At 42.5% G+C, this 22,390-nt stretch overlaps 1 protein-coding gene across 1 annotated transcript; it reads left to right on the top strand.

Moving 5' to 3' along the window:
- Positions 1 to 591: 591 nt before the first annotated feature.
- Positions 592 to 22,292, top strand: bace2 (beta-secretase 2). The gene is made up of 9 exons (XM_086081318.1): positions 592 to 1,123; positions 14,891 to 14,979; positions 15,175 to 15,391; positions 17,005 to 17,136; positions 17,531 to 17,665; positions 18,816 to 18,917; positions 19,132 to 19,281; positions 19,390 to 19,558; positions 21,129 to 22,292. Exons 1-9 carry the CDS (start codon positions 827 to 829, stop codon positions 21,368 to 21,370), a joined length of 1,533 nt encoding a protein of 510 aa, XP_085937444.1. The 5' UTR covers positions 592 to 826; the 3' UTR covers positions 21,371 to 22,292.
- Positions 22,293 to 22,390: the final 98 nt, after the last annotated feature.

The following is a 22,390-nucleotide window of genomic DNA, read 5'->3' as shown; positions in this document are numbered from 1 at the left end:
AGATGTGGCGTGAGTTCAATCACATGGTTTGGTTTACTGTCTGACTCAAGGCAAAAAGGAAATCAAGTTGAGTTTGCAGAAATAAGGTCGACGATTCTGCCACTAAGTACTCCAGAATAAAACATACAATTGCAACAGGCTCAGTACACAAAACAATTTCGAAAAATAAGTATTTCCCCCAGATTCATGATAGTGGTTGACGCATTTATTTTTAGTAATTTAGTAGCACAAAATATTGTGGCGTGTGTTGAAAAGTACTTCCTTCTCAATAATTTATTCTCAGATACATTTTGCATCCCTTTAGTAATTCCACATGCCTGTTTTAAACATAGGCCTATTTTAAGTATAGTTTACCATGATGGTGGGACATAGGAATTTTCTAGGAATGTTGTCATCGTAGAAGTGATCATTTGAAAATGTAAACACTGGCAGAGATACTTAACATAAATAACTCACTTTAATTTGAGCAAATATGTTCTTTCAGAAGTGTGTGCCAAACTGAGAGCCCTTCATTAGTACCCAACAAGTAGCTCTCGATCTTTTATTTTGCAGGTGCACACCGGAAGTACATAACTATTTTAACTCTGCTCCTCGCAAAGAGGCGAAGCATCTTGAAGTTTCTCTTTCCCCGCAGCTGGAGTTACTTTTAAACGTCGGCTACATTTGTCACAATGACGACATGAATACTTTCGACTTGGCGCACAGAAGTCGGCAATGATGGCGTTTCAGTAATGGCTGAACTAGAAACTTAGGAGCCAAACTTTTGTACCTGGAAATTTCTCCCACCCAGATTTGCCCTCTCTAAATTCGGGGAATCAGCAGTAACATGGCACACGGCGCTTACAATCCTATTTTGGCATTTATGTGCAGCGTTTGCCTCATCGGCGTGACCAAGAGTTATCTGTCAATACCTATGAAAATCTATCGGGGGAAGTACAACGTGTCTTCGGCGGTGGGTTCGTCTGTCACTCGCCTCGTCGCGCTCGCTCCTGATGGGAAAGGTCTCTCTCTGGCTACCGACCCCAGCGGTCAAGTCAACTTTATGGACATGGTGGGCAACCTGCAAGGGGACTCCGGCAGAGGCTACTACATTGAAATGCTGATTGGCACTCCCGGACAGCAGGTAGCGTTGGTTAATAACCATTTTCTGTGTTTGATTTCTTATCCTTCCGTCGCCAGGAATTAGTAGGTAGAAGTACAGATATTGCTGTATAAAAATACAACAAAAACTGATCAAAGTAGAAGTAAAGAACTCATCGAATTAAGCAACAACAACAAAACTTACCTGAGGAAAAAAACTGCAGATAAAATAGTTTACCTGTGTTACTAACTTAAATAGTGTTGTGGCTCGACTTTTCAATATCAAAATAACTTAGTCCAGACAACATGGTGTGCCGATAGCATTTCTAAATAAGTCAATGGATGGGGAATATCTTGCTTTTCTGAATCTGTTGCTTCCTGGTTTTCATTCCTTCTCGCCATAAGACCCCGACATCTCAGTCAATCCAAATCTCAAACACAATTGACGTTACTGCTCTCTATTAAGGTTTGTTTTACGTTGCGTCGTCACCCTCAGCTGTTGACAAAAGTAACGAAGTCTACCTTTACAACGTAAGAAGTAGAAAGTACAGATGTCTGTTGTTAAATGGAGGAAGTCAAAGTAAAATGTCACCACTTTAATGAATTTAATAATTTTTCACATAATGTAACTGCCTGCCTGTCATTAAGTTTTTACGTAGGGATTTTAAACACTGCTATACATGTACGAGGTCTTTCCTAAAAGTTCCAAGACTTGTGTCCCAAAAAATATTAAAGCCCAATCAACAACGAGATCCTGCAGCGTTTGTTTCGAACAGTGCGTGAGAAAAAATAAAACTCGTGGCTGCTTCATCATGACAACGCATCTGCTCACAATGCCTTGAGCATCTGGCAGTTCCTGGCCAAGAAGAAAATCACCAAGCTGGAGCTGCATTTCTACTCACCTGACCTGGCTCTGTGGTGATTTTCTTTTTTAAACGCTTCCCAAATTCAAGGGTGTTATCACAAGGACTCGTTTTGAAAATGTGGATCAGCTGCGAAGGATCCCGGAAGAATCCTTCCAGGAGTGCATGAGAGCTTTTCATAGAAGGTCAGAAAAGAGCATTTGACTCTAGAAATACAGTATATAAACTTAGGAGTGCACTGTATGGTGAGAAAAAGGCTTAGTGTCCATAAAAATCCAAATACTGGAAGCAATTATTTTGATATTTTCAGAGTTTGAAGGTGACATGATTAGAGATGTGCATGTGAATTTTTGTGACGATACATAGCATTTTTGTGTCATTTAGCGACATTTAGCTTTTGTACATTTACAGTCGTGCTCATAAGTTTACATACCCTGAGTGTACAGGTATGTAAACTTTCAAGCATAACTATTTTGAATTGGGCAACTTGTAATTGAGATTAGGAAACTATCTTGTGACGTCAGTCTTGGAACTTTTCTGACACCCCTGATCGGCGCTTCATGACTCCTGAATGTTTTATTTTGTCTAGAAAACAAGACAAATCAGTGGAGAATCTGCAATAAACATTTTTTTTTCTTTTTTTCTTTTAAGAGCTCAGTATTGTTCATTCGGAAATGTCATCATCATTGCTCTTTTTTATTTTTTTATTTTTTTTTTAAATATATTATATATATATATACACATATATACATATATACATACATACATACATACATTTTTTTTTTTTGTGTGTGTGGGTGAGTATGTGTGTGTGCGTGCGCGCGTGCGTGCGTGCGTGTGTTTGTTAGCTCACCAGAAAACCTATTAGAAAAAAAATCTCATACCGTTCACCTAAATCGAACACCAGGAGACCCGAGGGGACCGAAGAAAACCAAGGAAGGTGAAATCCAGCACCGACCAGACACCCCCCACCAGAACTCCTCCCCAGCCCAAGAAACATCCAGACCCCAACAAATCCAAAAAACATAAAATCAGGGAGGCCTCAAGAGACCAACGGAGAGACCGAGAAAAGGAAGGAAGGACAGACGAAGCCGCGTGAGATCCGAGACACCAGCCTCCACCGATTCAATAACCTGAGGAGGAAACAGATTGTGTCTGAGTTTCGGTAGATGCTGGTGTGGTGGATCTGGCATGCATGAAAATCTCCACCAAAGAGGGGAGCCGTCGACCCCCGCCGGAACAGAGCAAGCGCAACACCTCAGGGCCCCACAGGCCGCGGCAGCGCCAAAGGACGACCCCAGGGCCCCACCAGGGCCACCGGCCGGAGAGCAAACCCAGGAGCAGGAGCGCCCCCCGCCCCAACACGGCCCGCGCCCCCGGCCCAACGCAGCAGGACGGGGCACTGCAGGCCCACCAGGCACCCCACCGGCCCCCAACCCCCGCCCCCCCCACAACCCCCCGCCCCCCATCCACCCCCGCCACCCACCCCAACCCAGCCCCAGCCGCCCCCATGCCCCCAATCCCCCAGACACCCCCCACCCCCAGCACCCCCCCACCCCGCAACCCCCACCACCGCCCCCCCCCCCCAACAAAGCCGCCCCCACCCCGACCAACCGGCAGCCCCCCAACCCCCGACCCCCAGGGACCACCCGCACCCAGGCACCGGCGCCGAAGAGGGGCCGGACAGCGGAGCGGAGAGGGCAGCCGCGCCCACCCCACCCCCCGCCGTGTGGAAGGACGGAACACCGGGGGCAGAAGGGGGAGATGGGGGCACCGGAGGGCGGCCGACACCCCCGAACCCCAGGCCCAGCGGGGGAAGGCCCCGGTCGTCACCCCAGCGTTCTTTGTGAAAATTAACCCCTGTTACTGAGTCCGCCAGCTCGCGGACTGGCGAACTCTACCCCTAAACCGTGAATGTGACCCCACCCAGTGTATATACAAGTGTGTGTGTGTGGTGCATTAAAATTAGGAGCAGGTGAACCGGAGCCGATGGAAATGATATTCCCACGCTCCGATCCACCCGCCACCCAAGCATGTTGCTGAGTGTATGTGGTGCATTAAAAAAAAATAGATAGGGCGGGGGGGGGGGGGGGTGGCGACACGGACAGGGGACCGCAGCACTGCTCTATACTGCGGCCCCCAACCGATGGCACCCCCACAAGCCCCCCCCCCCCACCCACAAGTTGTGTGGTGTATTAAAATTGGAGGGGAGTTGTAGGGTGAAGACGGTGTTTCCACCCTACCCCACCCCCCAAAGTGTGTTATGTGCCCTATATGTCTATAAAAGTGTATTGTGCAAACCTAGTGTAGTGAGTTAAGAGGTGTGACCAGCGGGGCCCCCCCCAACCGGGCGGGGGCAGGAGGCGCACCGGCCCACCAAGCCCCCACCCACCCCACCAGGACCCCGGCGGGCATATGGGACCCATCCGGCGGGGCGATAGGGCTCGCCCCCCCGGATACTGGGTCCCGCCCGAGGTGTCAGGACGCCCACCGGAGCGGGGCGGGCACGACACCAAACCCCAGCCACCCCCGCCGGCCCCCATAGCACCGAGACCCGGGCCATGGATGGAGCCCCCGGCCCAGGGGAGGGGAAGGAAGGCGTACCGGGGAAGGGGAAGGGAGGAGGGAAGGGGACGACAAGAAGGGCAGGGGGCAGCGGCAGGGACGCAAGGAGAGGGGGAGAGGAGGAGGAAGGGCGACGAGGGAGAGGGGACAGGGAGGCGGAGGACGGGCGGGGAGAGGCGAGGAGGGAGAGGCAGCAAGGGGGAGGAAGGGGGAGGGGAGAGGGAACCACCGGGCACCCCGGCGGCCCACAGGCCCCGAACCGCGTCGCCGGGCCCAGAGCGACGGACCGCGCCGGAACGGCGCCGCCCCCGACACCAGGGAAAGCCCCGCAACGCAGCACCCCCCAAGAGACCCAGGGAACGGCCAAGACGCAGCCGCCACCCAGCAGCCAACAGAGGGGCAGACCCGCCCACTCCCCGCCAGGGGGGACAGCACCCACAGAATTAACCCACTGGCATGCCGTGAATCCGAATATCAACCCCTGGTGCCCATCGGAGGTGAATCCGCTCGATCCCGCTGGCAGCAGCCGGGTTCCTGACTATGGAAACACAACCATTAGTTACAAATTGCCTAATACAGAAACATCAATGCCAGTTATAACGCTGCTGTGGCTCTCGCTAACAGGCAGAATTAAAATCCAAGTTTAGGTTAAAAAATTCTATATACGTAGACCATGTTTCTTTAAATTTTGACATTTGGTTTTTATTTGAGGCAGATATTTTTTCCATTAAAATATGATTTATGAGGAGGTTAGACCATTGGTCGATATTCAAAGTTTGTTTATTTTTCCAGTTAACAAGAATTATTTTTTTTGCGATAGTAAGGGCTACAAGTATAGATTGAAATTGTTTATGTGGTAAGTCAATTGTTGTTAAGTCACCTAGCAAACACAAGTTTGGAGAGAACGGTATCCTACAGTCCAAGACAGCGGAAAGTTTTTCTAAGACTTTAGTCCAGAAACACATAACCGGAGTACATAACCATAAAGCATGAAAATAAGTGTCTGTAGTGTTTTGTAAACACTGGAGACAAATGTCGGAGTCTGAGAGTCCCATTTTCTTCATCATATATTGAGTAATGTATGTTCTGTGAATAATTTTATATTGGATAAGTTGTAAATTTGTGTGTTTTGTCATTTTAAAAACATTTTCACAAACTTGAATCCAAAAGACAGATTCCGGAGCTATAGACAAGTCTGTTTCCCATTTTGAGATGGGTAAAGACGTTTTATCAGTATATGAAAGTAACTTATATATTTTTGAGAGTTTTTTTGTTGTTGTCGGAGAAAGCTTGGTAATATCTTTAGCTAAAACAGGCGGTTGGAGCGTACCCTGGAGTGTTGGAATTTGTTTCTTTATCATACTTTTAACTTGCAAATAATGTAAAAAGTTTCCGTTTTTTATTTTATATTTTTGGAGCAAGGATGTATATGATATAAACATATTATCTGAGAAGAGATGGTGGAGATGTGTAATTCCTTTCTGCTCCCACACATTCAAATAAAACGATTGGTTGTTAATTTGAAAGTCGGGGTTATGCCATAGGGGAGAAAGCCCGCTGGGCTCCACTTTGGCTTTTGTCATTTCTAGTGCCTTCCACCAGGCAGTCAGGGTGGCGGAAATCATTGGATTTTTAAAGCAGTTATGGCGCTTAATCGATGTTGTAATAAAGAGTAAATCTAGGAGTCTGAGGTTATTACAATCCTTCTGTTCTAGTTCCAGCCAACAGTTAGTATCTCTATTGGGTTGTGCCCATAAAATAATATATTGTAGCTGGTTGGCTATATAATAGTGCATAAAATTTGGTGCCTCTAGACCTCCTTTGGATTTATTTTTCTGAAGAGTAGATAGACTAATCTTTGCTTTTTTTTTTTTCCAGTAAAATTTTGTAACGGCTGAGTCCAACAACTGGAACCAGTTAGCCGTAGGTTTAAATGGAATCATTGAGAAAAAATAGTTTATTTTGGGTAAAACTTTCATTTTAATAGTGGCTATTCGTCCTATTAGAGAAATAGGAAGATTATTCCAGCGCTCCAAGTCACTATAAATGCTATCCAGAAGTGGAGTGAAATTTAAATGAACTAAATCAGTTAATTTAGGTGAGATTTTTATGCCTAAGTATTTTAAATTACCTATAGGAAATGAGTAGTATGGGTCCTGGCTTGCAGGGTTCCATGAATTTTCTGTAATAGGTAGAAGTGTTGATTTTGTCCAGTTAATAGAATAGTCTGATAACTGTGAGAATTTAGTTATTAAGTTAAATACTTCCCCTAATGAAATAGCAGGCTTTTCTAAATAAAGTAAAATATCATCGGCATATAGATTAATTTTATGTTCTGTTACCCCAGAGTGAATTCCTTGAATCATTCTTTCCTGGCGTATGGCTAATGCAAGCGGTTCAATAAATATTGCAAATAATAAAGGCGACAGTGGGCATCCCTGTCTTGTGCCTCTCTGTAGAGTAAAACTCTTAGATATAATCCCATTAGTAGTAACAGTAGCTTTAGGAGAATCATATAATACTGACACCCAGTGAATAAATGACTTCCCAAAGCCAAAATTGCAATAAACATTCTATTCTTAAAACCAAAATCCAAACCCTGTCTGCATTACCATATACTGTAACATAATAGGCCATAACTATTTCCTCTCTAACTTGTTTGTTACCGTGGCGGAACCTGTTCTGTTGTTCCATTATGTACTTCTCGCACCCGCTCTGAAACAATGAGGAAGTTTGATTCCTGGTCTCTTTGAAAACGATATACTGCTCAAAAAAATTAAAGGAACTAAGTGTTCCCTTAATTGTTTTGAGCAGTGCATATGCTATATGGTATATGTGTACTGGGGTCCATTTCACAAAGCACTGAGACTTACATGCCGTGACCAGATATATCGCATGTAACGTTAGTTCGGCGTCACTTTGTGGATCGCGAGGCTAGAGTAGATGCAGTAACAGGATTGAGACACCAGTACAACAACCGCCCCCCCCCCCCCCTTCCACCACCAGCTGGAGTCCACCCACCCAAGTAGATTTCAAATCTGTGGGAAACACTGTAGACTATAGGCGGCAAAAAGTCGCCGCAGCGGAATTCATGAATGAGGGAAAAACTCAAAGTTTATTGTGATAAACCTGCTACTGACCCGGTTAGGTTCATGGACTCTGTTACTACGGTAACTGACTGAGAGCTTAAATCAGCTCTTTTTATGAGACAGGCTAGGGTTACCTCTTTTTCTCTGGTTTCAGTTTGCTTCCTTTCTGGAACGGAAAACACATTTTTTCCCGCATTTCAGGGTTTATCGACTCAGGGTTGTCATTAAACCTGCTTTGTGAAGTGGACCCCTGCTCAAAAAAAATCAAAACAATTAAAGGAATACCTTTGTTCCTTTAATTTTTTTGAGCAGTGGGTATAAATCCACAACTTTATGACAGTGACAAGGTATCCAAAAGCACTCTTCACCAAAAAAAAAAACAAGATGAGATCTGCTAATCAGAATTATTCTATGTATTCGGGGGCTATCAAAGCATTTAATCACCACGCATGTTTGCGGGTTACTAAATCAAACATTTCTAGATCGTCACTGTCAAGCACATGCCAAAGCAACAGCCTGACACCATGACTGATCATTGTATTGTTGTTAGAGTTTCCGGAAAAGGTGCGATAACAACAATGGCAAATAGAGTAAAGGAAATGTGTCACTTGGAGTATAAAGTTGCCGAAAATAAAACAACAACAACAAAAGAAAAACATAGGGAGATAAAACCAGCAACATAATACAGTGGTGCTACTTTCCCTATCTACATGCAAATACTAAAAGCTCTGCAAAGGGTTTGTATCGGGGCAAAGTTTTTCAAAGTCAGTTGTCAGTGGCCTAAAATTGAGTTTGCATCAGAGTTACTGTTTTTATTTGTCATGCTTGAAAATAGGAGTCTTTAAAAACAGGGCCTCCACATGCGTGTTAAGCATTGGCACGCACAAGTACGAGAAAAACGGTGAATGTCGAAAGCACAGGGCCGCAGTAGAATTCACGTCACCAACAATGTTGACTTCATCTGGGATGACAAGTAGTTGGTGTGCATGTGTGTTACAGAATGTTGTTGTTTATTATAGATTCATGTGAATCTACAACAGGCATGAAATGGTTATTTTAATAACCGCTTACTGTAAGCCGTGGCGTACTGAGTTTCCAGCGGTTACTATGAAAAGTAACTTACTTAAGTGATTACTTGATATTAAAAACAACGTTTCTGATTACTTGGTTTTGGAAGTAGATTACAAGTTACTTGAATAGTTACATTCAGCTCCTGCAAACACCGCCTCAACATCTAAATGACAAGCGTTTTTGCCATATTTTGTTGGAATAATAAGCCTTTTTGATTCCATTAGGTGTTTGGCTATTGTTTTCCAAAGTAAAAGCAGAGGTTTGTAAATGACTTATCTTGGAGAATACTTCTTGTTGAAAGGCTGAAATCAGAGGATTCGGACAATTTTAGGTTCAACAATGACTCTAAACGATTACACGATAATCCAAATAATTGTTTGCTGAAAAAATGTGGCTTATGAATTTTACAGCCGCTGTTCTATTCTTTGTGGGAATGCTGAACAGCATATCGTCCGATTCCACATTACTTATAGTTTTCGCACAATTTAACGTTGAATATCAACTTTTCCCCATTAATTTTCAATGGGACTGACATTGAACTTTTTCTAAGTACCACTTCCATACATACAACTGATCATCATGACCAGGTCTCTAATACTGTTCAGTGGCGCATTTGGTAAAGTGCATTGTCCAGTAACCAGGAGGTCACGGGTTCGAATCGCACCTCCGATTGTACATTGCAAATATATTCATGGCCATTATGATAAGTCATATACATGTATACCATCTGACTATCATATCTGGAAATTGATTATAATTTCACTGAAATTATTAAATCCCACTTTAGACAGATTGCATTTCAAGTTTTATTTTTATTAATTTGTTGTTAAAGTACAATTTTTTTCCCACATAATTTATCTTTCTGCAAAAATTGCACTTTGTCTAGGATTAGGATGTTCCACTGCATTAATCAAACAAATCATTTGTCAACATAATTGAAGTACAAGACGGTGGTGTAAAACCATAGATTTGAGATTATCTGCATTGGTGCAATACAAATCTGTGTATGCGGGCACCATGTGATGCACTGAGAACATGGCTATGATGTTACACTCCAGAGCGCCGGCTGACACACTAGAGATGTCGTTTGAGAATGCAACACATTGTGTTTATTGTTCCTTCTTAAATGAGTATAACCAGTCTGGTGGGATACTGTGGAGTGCATGCGGTAGCTGCACTCCGCAGCCTGGAGGTGTGTAGGTAGACTCAAGCCCGCTCACATGCGCTCACATGATGTTCGCCTGTGAGAAGCACTGTTTCCGAGCAGGCAGCTGACCGGGATTACGAGGCTTCCAAGAGCGCTGAGCTGCACTTGCACTGAGCAACCTCTCACTCTTGCTCATTTTCATGATGATTACACAGAAATATGCTCGTGTGGACTACTTCATTTGGACGATTTGATATTTAAAGTGCCTAACGATATCATATTAATGTTTAAGTGTGACTAAATGGTCCCAGGCGGATTGGACTATTAAAAATACATAATGCTTTCGGGTGTTGTAGGTTTAACACTGTTTTCTCGTTCTGTGTTTGATAGGCTACTTAAACCGTTGGCCGACGATCTCATTAGTAACTTCACACAGTGTTCTCAACCGTCTCAAGTTACACAGATCAGAGCTTTTGAGAGACTTAGCACTACAGCCGGCAGAGTTGCCGCCCTGCTTTGTCAAACTCAGAGCAGCATTTGCTTAAGTAGCAGACGCACAGTATTTCTTCGGCTTAATTTCTACTGTGAGGAGCATAAGTGAAAGGCAAAAATGTGTCATTTCCGTGACATTTTAGGAGCAGTACAGTAAAGTGTGCTGACATTAATTCTTTGACCGCCAAAAATGTTTAATAACGTTTAGTAAAATCCAAATGAGCGCCGCCAAAGACGTTAAAAGACGTTCACTGTGGGGTTTTTTTGTGTTTTTTGGGGGAAACGGGTGAAGGAAAGCCTTGTCAAGCTGTGCTGAAAGTATCAAGCAGGTCGAGTTAGTATAATGACTATTTTTGGGCATTAGATTGCAGCGATGACTCTCTTTGGACAAGATCGGCTAGGCGTCAGTAGAAGACGTGAGGCGGAGCTAGAGTGTTGAGGGGAGACTGGCTGAGGAGGCGAAAATGGCGACCGGTTGCAAGCAGCTCACGCTTGAGCATTTTTTTCAAAGGCGAAAAGCATCAACCAATGCTAAAGAGCACATTGATGATGATGATGATCGTGACTCCGAGGTTGACGCCGAAGTCAAAATGCTTAAATCAGCTGTCACCCACATATCCTCTTTTCTGAAAATGCTTGGCAGTCAAAGAGTTAAAGGTACAGTCAAGGGTCCCTAGTGTCATCTAGTGGTCAACTAATAATTCATTAATTTTTAAAACAAACTATTTATGTCAACAATATGCAAAAACATATTTTCTATCACATAAACGTCTCACCTTACAAGAGACTGACATGTTTCGCCTCCCGTCTTCCTGTTACGAACGCCCAAAGGACAACTTTGCGAATGTAGTAAGCACTGGTGGTGCTTGCTTTTGGAACCAATGGGTCAACCAGCCCTTACCTTCGGGCTCCCGTCGCTTATCATCTTCTGCTTTGCTCTAGCAAGCTTTTACTCGCTTTTTTTCCCACTAGCTTCTCCCGCTAGCATCTGCGTGCTTCTAAATGCATGCATTTCGGCTGCATCCTATGCTAAAGCGACATCTAGTGGTCACTTATTACACACTGTGCCTTTCATGAAATCCACCTGCAATCTGTTATTTTCCCTTCTGAATCAATTCATTGTGACTAATGATACCCGTACATCAGAAAACTTTGAGAAGATTTGGAAAAGACCCTTGTAAGACCATCCACTATCTACCACTGTTTTCTTAAGATGGAACCCAGGGTCATCCGATACAATAAAAACAGCCCCAGAAATGAACCCTGTGGAACACTATACGTTCCTTTATACATTCGAATTCATATTGCACATATTCGTCCGACCACTTTTTGTTTTTCATTGACATAGTATGACAGGATTACAATTAAAAAAAAACAAATCTCACGACGTACCATTATAGCAGTCACAAGTCGACTACTGAGCGCACCAAATTCCCTACAGTCACAGATAGCCAAGTGGGGGAATCATCACAAATCATAGGACTCTGGTGTCTGTCATGACTTCGGCGGAATCCCTGGGGTTCAATCAAACCCAGGTTAAGAACCACTGAGCTAACCCAAGATTGACACGGCTAGCGTGTTTAACACTGGAATATTGTGCTTTGGTGATAAAGCCCGCTTTTCACAGACGTCCGGCTGGATTCACGTTAAAGCGGAGAGCACAAGTGTCTGGACTCGTGAGAGAAAATCTACTCGCTTAATCTAGCTAAACAGAAATGGAACAATAAATGAATTAACTTTGGTTACGGTGTACTTCAGCCAAGATTATAATTTGCCACAACAGAAACGGTGCAAGTTTCCCTAATGATGGCTCGGCACAAAAACGTCCCTGTGAACTCACAATATTGGGTTAAACTTTCATCTCGTTATTAACATGAAATGATGATGTGATCACACTGCTGCAGTGTTAAATGAGGCACTGTCTAAACGAGCCACTAATTGCCGCATCTGTTAGCATGTGGCAGAGACACGGGGCGAGGTGTCGGCTGGAGAGCTTCGCCTCTGCTAATTGCTACAAACAGGTGTCAGATGCACATTGTCGCCACAGACGCCACCAATTAGACGGCGAGAGATCAACTGCGCGTGACTACAGGCCGCTTCAGCATCACAGTGGGAGTGGTTGCCTGAGGCTCAGCAGCCGAGCTGAGGGAGTCGAGAGTGTGACTAGAGAATATAGGAAGGTTACGACGAGGAAATTCCCAACTCGCCCTTTCACTCCTCTTGACGTCAAGCTTCACATGTTTCTCAATCAGGCTTGTTTGACCGGTTCAGGTCTATGATAGTGATGCCGGTTGGTATTTTACATGGCACAGTTGCAGCATGTGGATCAGTGCCAGTACAGTGAGGAGGAAGTGATAGGAAACACATTTGCTGATAACATCCTACGTCAAGGAGGTTATGTTTTCAGTGCCAACCGCCTTCCATTGTGCGAAGACTGGACAGAACGTGGACCAAGGAAGCATTATTAACATTTTTGGAAGGATCGATTACAACAGCTTTGTTTGTTTATTTGTTTTGTTTTTTCACGGACCGTCGTCATTGGTCTTGCTGATTGAAATATCTCTTAATTGTCCTTTGTTTTTGTTTTTCAATACAGGCTATGAATAACAAGGCATTAGTTATCGTTCTCATCTGAAGGGCAGAAAAAAAGACAATGTGAGGAAGTAGTTGAGAATGTTCAGTTGTCAACTTCATTAAAGGACTGTTTGTGAACGCAATCTGATTCTGAAGGCCACCTGCAACAGCGAATGCACTTCTCTTGTTTGTTGAACACGTTTCAGCTTTAATCCAAAAGGCTTCGGAAGTTCAAGGTGTGAAGTCTCCGTATTTATGGTTCTGAAGGGTGTGTCCCCCGTTGTTGGTCACGCTGTTGTCGCCGTTGATGCTGGTGAACAACTGTCCTACATACCAACTTGCTGTTCCCTTGCCTGGTTGCAATACAGCTCGGTAGGGTAACCCCTCTTGTGAATGAAGCAATCTTTGAGGGGAGGCTCGTCAAGCCAAAGGTGAGGATGCCTCAATCATCCTCTGTATAGAGAAAGCTTTTCCAATTTGTACCCTTGCCTCATTTCAACCATTAACAATAAATGGGACATATCAGTACTTTATCATACTCTTAGGGGAATATTAGGAGGGAAAGTGTATTGTTGTATATGGAATAAATCTTTTATCTTTCGTATGCTCAAAGTACAAAAATGTATTCATTAAACCGCCCTCCATCATGTGTTCTTAGTTCCGCTATTTTGCAGATTTTTTTTTTTAAATATATATAATTCTACTGAATGATAGCCTCTCATTTAGTTTGTTGTGTGATTCCATTGTTGACCACTGGATGGTGACACACCATTTAGTTTGACACTGCAAATTTAAAAGAAGAATCAAAACAGGAAGTTCTTTCAGCTCAGCCTACTTTTTGCTGAAGATTTCTGAATGTCAATTCCCTTAAATCCTGTTTTGTTTTGAGGGGGTTTCACGTCCACATGCCTAAGAAGTATTTAAATAGGAAACAGCTGGAAGGATCAATGGGTTACTCAGTCTTTAAAAACAGCCTATGTGGCCCCCGAGCACTGATGAAAAGTTGTGGCCCCCTCCAGCGTTTAAGTTGCCCATCCCTGACTTGTGTACATTTGCAAAAGTTTTTTTTTTTCATGTTGTCATTATGGGGTGTTGTATGTAGAATTTTGAGGGGAAGAAATGCATGTTTTCCATTTTGGGATGAGGCTGTAATATAACAAAATGTGGAAAAAGGAAACGCTGTAAAATACTTTCCGTATGCACTCTATGGCAACAATATTGGATTGTGACTTCCTCCACCATTCCCACCCGTTCTAAAAACATCATATATCAATCAGTATGTTCCAAAGACAAGAATGAGACCAGGAAGTAGAAGCAATTTCTGTACAAAGAAATATCACCTTTTTTTATGTTGTAGTCTTCGTGTGAATTCTTTGGGAGAGAAAAACACAACACAAAACTTTGTTGACATTTTCAACTACCCTAATACTGTCACGGCCATAAATGAGGATTGGGAACAAATCGGTATTTGAACTTGTTTTTTCTGGCATAAGATCAGTGAAGAGTCCCTGCAAAAAAAAAAAAGAGAAGAGCGCTTTGCGGTTAAAGCCTCAGGTGGCCGCGAGGTTAATGACCCCGTCAGGGTAAGCGACATTTGCACAAGGCTGTTAATGTGGCCTCCATTTAGTGGTGAAGGTTAAAAAGGTCACTGGCAAATTATTTCCTGCTCATTAATTTGATGCCTGTAAGACAGCATTATCTCAACTGCAGTTAGCGTTAGCCGGTTACGATGGTGTGCATGACGCATACCAGGATGCTGGACGCGGGTCACACTCTCATGCTGGAGCCTGCAGACTGTTATGCTTGACTCAACGATAACAGTGTAGATGAATTCTTACAAGCTGCATGCTCTGTCTTCCACTCAATGGCTTTAGCATATGAAATAATACTTTACCCAACACTACCATCTGTATAAAGAAATGTTACACCTGTGCAAATGAGGGTGGGGCAGGTTTATTTTAGCCAAAAGCTAATGTTTGCTAATAGCAGCTTCACTTGGTGTCTTTCAGCTGAACATCCTGGTGGATACCGGCAGCAGTAACTTTGCCGTGGCTGCGGCTGCACACCCTTTTATTACGCGCTACTTCAACACTGCGCTGTGAGTAGCTGGAACATGTTTGAAAATGTTGTTTGACTACTGCCTTAAGAATACAAATGTTTGAATGCAGTGATTTGACTTAATAAGTCACACACGGATCTCATTCATAATTTTGTCGTGATGTCACCACTTTGTCCTTCATATTTATACAATGGCTGGAATTTGGACTGTAATTGGGCTCCTGTCTGTGTGTAGCTCCAGTTCCTTCAGGTCAGACGGCCAAACTGTATCTGTGAGGTACACCCAGGGAAACTGGCTGGGTGAACTTGGCGTTGACCTCATCTCCACCCCCAGTGGCCCAAATGGCACCATCAGCGTCAACATAGCTGCCATCTTGTCATCTGAAGGCTTCTTCCTACCTGGGATCAACTGGCAGGGCATCCTCGGACTAGCCTATCCCATGCTGGCTCGGGTAAGCGAATAAGATGCACTGCTTCTCAAATGTTATCAGGAAAAAAAAAGTGACTGCCACTTATGAGGCACAAAAAAATTGCCATACATTCATTTGACTCTAAATTGTACTTTTCAATGCACAGCTACAATATATCCGTCCCTGACATTCAGACCAGCTGCACATTACAAAGGTCAAGATCCATTGTTAATGCAATTTGAAATAGATGTGATATGATAATGTGTTTCTAATCATGATTAGAAAGGCCCGTCATACATGGTGCGAGGAGGAAATGTTTGCAATGATATTTGTTATTTCGGAATGGTTTTAATGAGTAAGAATGGTTGAGGACTGCTCTATCAGGTATTTTGTGGAAGTTCCCATCTCCAAATTTTTTTACGTTATATCGAGAAATGTCAAAAAAACATAAAAATAAATAAAGCATTGGTCAAACCAAATAGAATTTTTTTAGGTAAGCAATAATAGTCATGTGGGGTATATAGACATAATGTTTTATGCAACCATGTTTTATTTTTGTATCTTGAATTTCCCTCTGAATATACTTATATACAACTTTGTATTCATTGTCATTAAATCAGGGGAAAGTTTAATAATGTTCAGTTTGATAACTGTTACAAAAGCTCAAGGAATCATGAAGAAACAAAGAATCCACATTGCAGAAGAGATACAAGAGATATAAAGTTTCATCATCATACACAGTCAATGACTCAATTGTGCATCAAACTCTTTAATCATTTTATTTCACATAACATCCAATGATTTTTGTCTGGTTTATTTCCACAAGTCCTGATATTCACCTAATTTGATTTTGACTGGGTGACTAATTCAAAATTACTATTTATATAACCATGCAAGTAAGGCGTAGCAATCCAGTACAGCTAAGGTACTGTATTCTCTTGAGCGGAATGTGATTATCTTAAAGCGCCAAGCTGAAAAGCAGTAGCTACAAAACATCCCTAATCTTTTTTTTTTTCACTCGTATTTGGCTCATGTTTATGTTTTGTGTGTTTGTAAAACTTTTTCACAATCTCATGAACATATGTTGAACATGGACATATGTTTTGTTTCCATAATAGAAAAAAAATACATCAAAAGACACAAACTAGGTTAGTTTGAGCTATCTAAAGTTATTGGAACCAGATTGTTTTGTTGAATTCATAGTACATATATTGTACATTTACTGTAGCTTAAAAAAAAAAAAGGAAGAATACCCGGTGTGGCCGTCGACCAGCGTTGTTTCTAATTCAGCCTGATCAAATTCTCTGGAGGTACAGAAGAAGAAGCTTGAGTATGCTTTGTGACCAATTTTTGGATACGTGATTACATATATGAGTAACCTCTGTGGTCAAATGATACTGGCACATCATTATATGTCAAATTAAGTATTAATATATTAGCCGTGCCAAAAATGTATAAAAATAAACCGTGTGTAAAAATGAAAATCACATGTCCACATCTAATGGGAAATAGCTCTCAAATAATACAACTATTGTGCTATGTCATTTAAACGTTTGGGAAATGTCCTGGTTCAGAAAGGAAAATAAAAGCAGAGATCGCGACAGCTAAAAGTACCCCGACCAGCACAAATGAGTGATTGTGTTTTCGTTTTTCAGCCAGATTCATCCGTGGAGCCCTTCTTCGATTCCGTGGTGAAGCAACTCGCTATTCCGGATGTCTTTTCCCTCCAGATGTGCGGGACTGGAACGTCGGCCAGCAGCGTAGTCGACCCTCCGGGTGGTAGTCTTGTGAGTAGTCAGCAGGGGCTGCGCACAGAGGAATTTCATTTAGAAATAATAATACTACATCACAGGGATGGATTGTAAAGGCCAACATTTTTTTCCCCCAGTCTGTTATTCAAAGTCTAGCCACAATTTCAGCAGCGCATATCCCATTTGATATTTTCTGCATCTAACCACCAGAGAAGATGGAGGAAATGGATGTTGTTGTTGTGGCAATGATTCAATGCCAAAGGTCTAATTGGCTGTTTTTGTTGTGTGTGTGTGTGTGTGTGTGTGTGTGTGTGTGTGTGTGTGTGTGTGTGTGTGTGTGTGTGTGTGTGTGTGTGTGTGTGTGTGTGTGTGTGTGTGTGTGTGTGTGTGTGTGTGTGTGTGTGTGTGTGTGTGTGTGTGTGTGTTTTAGATCATGGGTGGGGCTGAACCAACTCTGTATCGGGGGTCGGTCTGGTACACCCCTATCGTTGAGGAATGGTACTACCAAGTAGAGGTTTTAAAGCTGGAGGTTGGTGACCAGAACCTGGACCTTGACTGCACAGAGGTAATTGTTGGATTCAATCAGTCAACGCCACCACTTTTTTTTTTCTTTCTTCAGAACCATACCCAATGTCATCATCACCAAATACTAATGTGAATCAAGTACTAATACCACAAGTACTTTTGAAGCATAAAATTTCCCCCCCAAAAACGCTAAATTATTTTAAAGAGGGGAAGTTAACTCAATTTATTTATTTATTTGACAATAATATTTCCTATGCTGCCCCACTCGTCTAAATACGGTATTCTGGTTATTAATGCAAATCGAATATGAGTTAAGCAGCAAAATCCAGCCGTTTTTATCCATCTCATGGGGGGCGGCCATTTTGCCACAGCGAACAGATCCTTGCCAATAATGATCATCCCGACTGTCGACTGAAGATGTTGCGCAGGTTTTAGGCAACAACCAATCACAGCACAGCTTCAGAAAACAGGTGAGCTCTGATTGGTCGTTGCCTGAGCAACTGTGATGTCATCTTAAGTCGACAGCAAGTGGCAAAATGACCGCCCCTGAGCCGGATAAAAATGGCTGGATTTTGCTTCAGAACTCATGTCCCAAAAATGTCATATTAATCAGAATGTCATGTTTATTAGACCAGCGAGGTCACATATAACATATTATTGTCAAGAAATAAAAAATGGAATGAAATTATTGGCAATTTTCTGTGAATTATATGCCTGATTTCTAGTTCCTGATCGTAAAACAGCCACAAGAGGGCACGAGTACTGATACCATGAAATAAGGCTGTGTATTGGACCGATACCTGGATATCGGTACTCGCCCATCCCTAGCAATAAGTAAAATTAACTTTAGAATACGAGTGTTTTGCATTTTATATCTGTCGTTTACCAAAACGCAATAGATTTTAAAGGATAAACCTGTGTGAAGTAGTTGAGATCAAAGATTTGGCAAGGACCAAAAAAAATAAATAGATTAATAAGTAGGTTACATTTGTCAAATCACGACCCATCTTGACTGATCTTGGCCAGTTCTCCCATCTACGCTTCTTGTGCCTGGGGCAGAAATTCTTACAAGCTCCTGTAAATCCTGTTTCTCATCTGAAGAAAGTAATTGAACTGACATTCTTTTTTCCTTCCACGGGAGTGCGCCCAAGTGACAAGCCGCACTTCTCTGTCTCGCCTTTTGGTTTCAGTATAACATGGATAAAGCTATCGTTGACAGCGGCACGACGCTGCTGCGACTTCCCGTCAACGTCTTCAGTGCGGTGGTGGACGCCATCACACGCAGCTCTCTGGTACGCTGACGTCTCTCGGCAGAAAATGATGAAACGCGTTGTCAGTGCAGAGATGGAGGGGGGGTGTGGGGCACTGTCGCTCTTCAAGGATGCACTTTCTTTGGCAGAATATACAATATAGAATATGCTGGGGGTTACGCTACATTATAGCTTTATTTATTTATTTATTTTTTACAAACATTCAACTGACATTTGTTTTCTTTCTTTCATTCAGATCCAGGAGTTTTCGTCCGGGTTCTGGGATGGGACTAAGTTGGCGTGCTGGATGAGGGGAGATACCCCCTGGAAATTTTTCCCCAAGCTCTCCATCTACTTGAGGGACACCAACAGCAGCGAGTCCTTCCGCATCACCATCCTCCCTCAGGTACACAAATGCAAGCATGGCGGACGCACCTCAAAAGATTCCTCACCAGTCTATCATCATCATCATCAATCTTTTTTTTTTTAAATTCAATTTATTTATTTTGTGTAGCTGTACATCCAGCCGATCACAGATGTGGATGGCACGCTGGACTGCTACCGTTTCGGCGTGTCTTCATCTGCTAACGGCCTTGTGATCGGAGCGACTGTTATGGAGGGTTTCTACGTGGTGTTCGATCGGGCTCAGCGCAGACTGGGCTTTGCTCTCAGCAATTGCGCAGGTGAGCAAGTGTGGAAAGAAAATCAGTCTTGTGGTCCAAATGTACCACATGATGCCCAAATGTTGCTAAATTGCAAAATTTACACACATATAAGAAATAAAATTATGTTAATCACTGCCATTGACAGCTATAGACGTCAAAAATGTTTTTTACGTCTATAGCCGTCAATGGCAGTGAATGAGTTAATTTATTCAGTATTATCGATATACTAGCATAGCACATCTCCCCTTGAAAATATTTTATTAACCTGTCAGGTTTGGTGGGCATCCCTTGGGCACGGACCCTTTTTAGGTCACCCCCACACAACAATAAGTGAGTTGATATTAGAAGGGTAGTAAACATTTATGGACAATGAAATGGGGAGAGGGGGGGGGGGGATCTGTATTTATTCTCTATATTAGATGTCACTAACATTTTTTAAACCTGAAGAGCTGGTACTTGGTTATGGATGAATGCAAAGGGCTACCAGTTTGATACACACTTCTGAAATAACTAATTTACTCAAATAATGTTACTTTATTATTATGTTATGATGAATAAGTAATTATATTCATTTATGTGAAGGCACTGATCATATTAATGCTAATCATAAATAAAATACATATCAATATGCAACACTTAAAAAAATAAAAATAAAACAATTTCTCATTTATTTATTGCAACAAAAAAAAAAGACCCCATATTGGAGTGGGTATTTTACAGGGGGCCTATTGAAAATCGTATTGTTGAGACATTTACCAGTATCCAGGCTCAATCTAGGGGTTATTAAAACAATAACAACAAAAAACTGTGATTTCAATGACTGATGTATTTCATACACAAAGTAACTCAATGTGCCTCACATACTGTAATTAAAAGTACACCATTTAAAAGCAGTAACAGTTAAACAGAAGCAAAGCAAAGTAATTTTTGTAATGGTATTTACTATATTACAAGCCGCAACTATTTACTGCTTCAGTGATGCACATTTTCCTAATCAGGCTGCCAAATCTTAATATTCTGAATTTTATTTTGTTTATTTTTGTTGTTTGGTGTCTGTGTACTTTTTGGTGTTGAGTTTATTTTCTGTGGTTGGCCGATTTAGTTTTCTTTCTAATCTGCCCTGCCTGAATTTGTGGTGTGTAGTTATTGGTCACCATAAATCACTGCAATGATGCATCATTATACAGTATGTATATTTTCTGAGACAGAATAACTTCACTTTTTTTTTTTAACCATCATTCTTTAAAAAAAAAAAAAATTCTTTCAAAAGTCGACCCACTTAACTGGCATGTGCTGCCTTTGACAAATGTATTTGTCAGACATTAAACTAACAGCCAATGGCGAATACATTTGTCAAACCCTTTTTTTAAGGAGCAAGTATAAGGAAGCACCATGTTTAACACCCGAGGCATTTTTTTCTGATTTGATGTGTAGTTTCTCTCTTAGATGTTTATAGTTTAGATTACTGATGTGTCAGCTCTGCATTGTTGTAAATACAGGCTGCCTTGAAACTTCAGTATCCCCCAAAATGCTTAAAAATCGTCAATATAGCGACATAGCGTCACCGTATTGTGATGCTCCTCCACAGTGAGCGGCGGGGTAGCGCTGTCCGAAATCGACGGGCCCTTCTCGTCGGCGGACGTGGCGTCCGACTGCTCCGGCCGATCGCTGAAGGATCCTCTTCTTTGGGTGATCTCCTACGCGCTCATGGCCGTGTGCGCCATCATCCTCATCATCCTGCTGCTGCTGCTGGTCCTGCCCTGCCGACGGCGGGGCTACTCCGGGGAGATTAGCGACCAGTCCTCTCTGGTGCGGCACCGTATCAAGTGACTGAGAGGGAAGGCGCGGGCGGCGGGCGCGAACGGGCGGGGCGCCAGCGAGCGAAGCGCCAACGGCGAGGTGGAAAAAGGGCTGAGGCCGCAGAAGAAGGATGATGTGGAAGCGGTCACCTCTGAGAAGGACCATCCTTCTGATAAACTCTCAAAAGACACTGTCAGTGGTGCGCAATGAACTTGTGTTTTTTCTTGAACAAAACATGTTAAATGTGCCATTTGGCAAATAAACCAAAATCTTTTTTTGGTACATGTCTGTTAAAACGTGCCTTGTCGCTTATTTGGTGAAATGCGTGTCAGGAAAAGCGGCTTGGACAATTATTGGAGGTAAAATGTCATGTTTACATTGCTTGGAGTGCCTTTGGAAAACTCTTACTCAGTGATTGTGTACCGTACTTTTATACAACACAGACCCCAAAGTCTACAATCAAGGGGGTTCATGTAAGTGTTCTGGAAAAACATTTGATTTTGTTTGTTAATGAACTGGCCCACCATTCCAGCTGTCCTTTCTGTTTGTTACAAAAGTCATTATAGAAAGGAGTTTCCACTTCCTGGTTATATGACCAGTTATGGTTTGCACTTGTAAATGGTCAATGCTGTGCTGTTCTGTTTTACTAATTGTGCCTATGTTATATTGAAATCAATTTGAATGTGGCTTTAATCTTATTTCAGAATTTTGGCACATGCTGTGCATTTGCAACAAAGCAATATAGCTTTGTGACTCAAGCACACAAACGAGGCTGCACGACCTCAAAGATTGGCTTCAGCTTCCTTTAAAACCCAAATATGGTATATATCGCCATCCAGTGGAAAATATTGCAATTGCAAGTAACAAGCCAAAGCCGCTACTACTGACATTTAAATTATGTATAGTGTATTTTTAGGTACTAGAATTGTTGCAAATAAAGAATTTCTGACGACATTGATAATTTGATTTAAACTTTGAGCTTCAGCGTGATGAAATGATCACCCTCATTCACAAGAAGAATGGCTAACTGATTGATCAAATCGTGTGACT

The sequence above is a fragment of the Leptonotus elevatus genome, chromosome 7, assembly GCF_054856555.1.
Source record: "Leptonotus elevatus isolate MCC_2025b chromosome 7, RoL_Lele_1.0, whole genome shotgun sequence".
NCBI lineage: Eukaryota > Metazoa > Chordata > Actinopteri > Syngnathiformes > Syngnathidae > Leptonotus > Leptonotus elevatus.
This window is presented reverse-complemented; position numbering and strand designations above follow the sequence as displayed.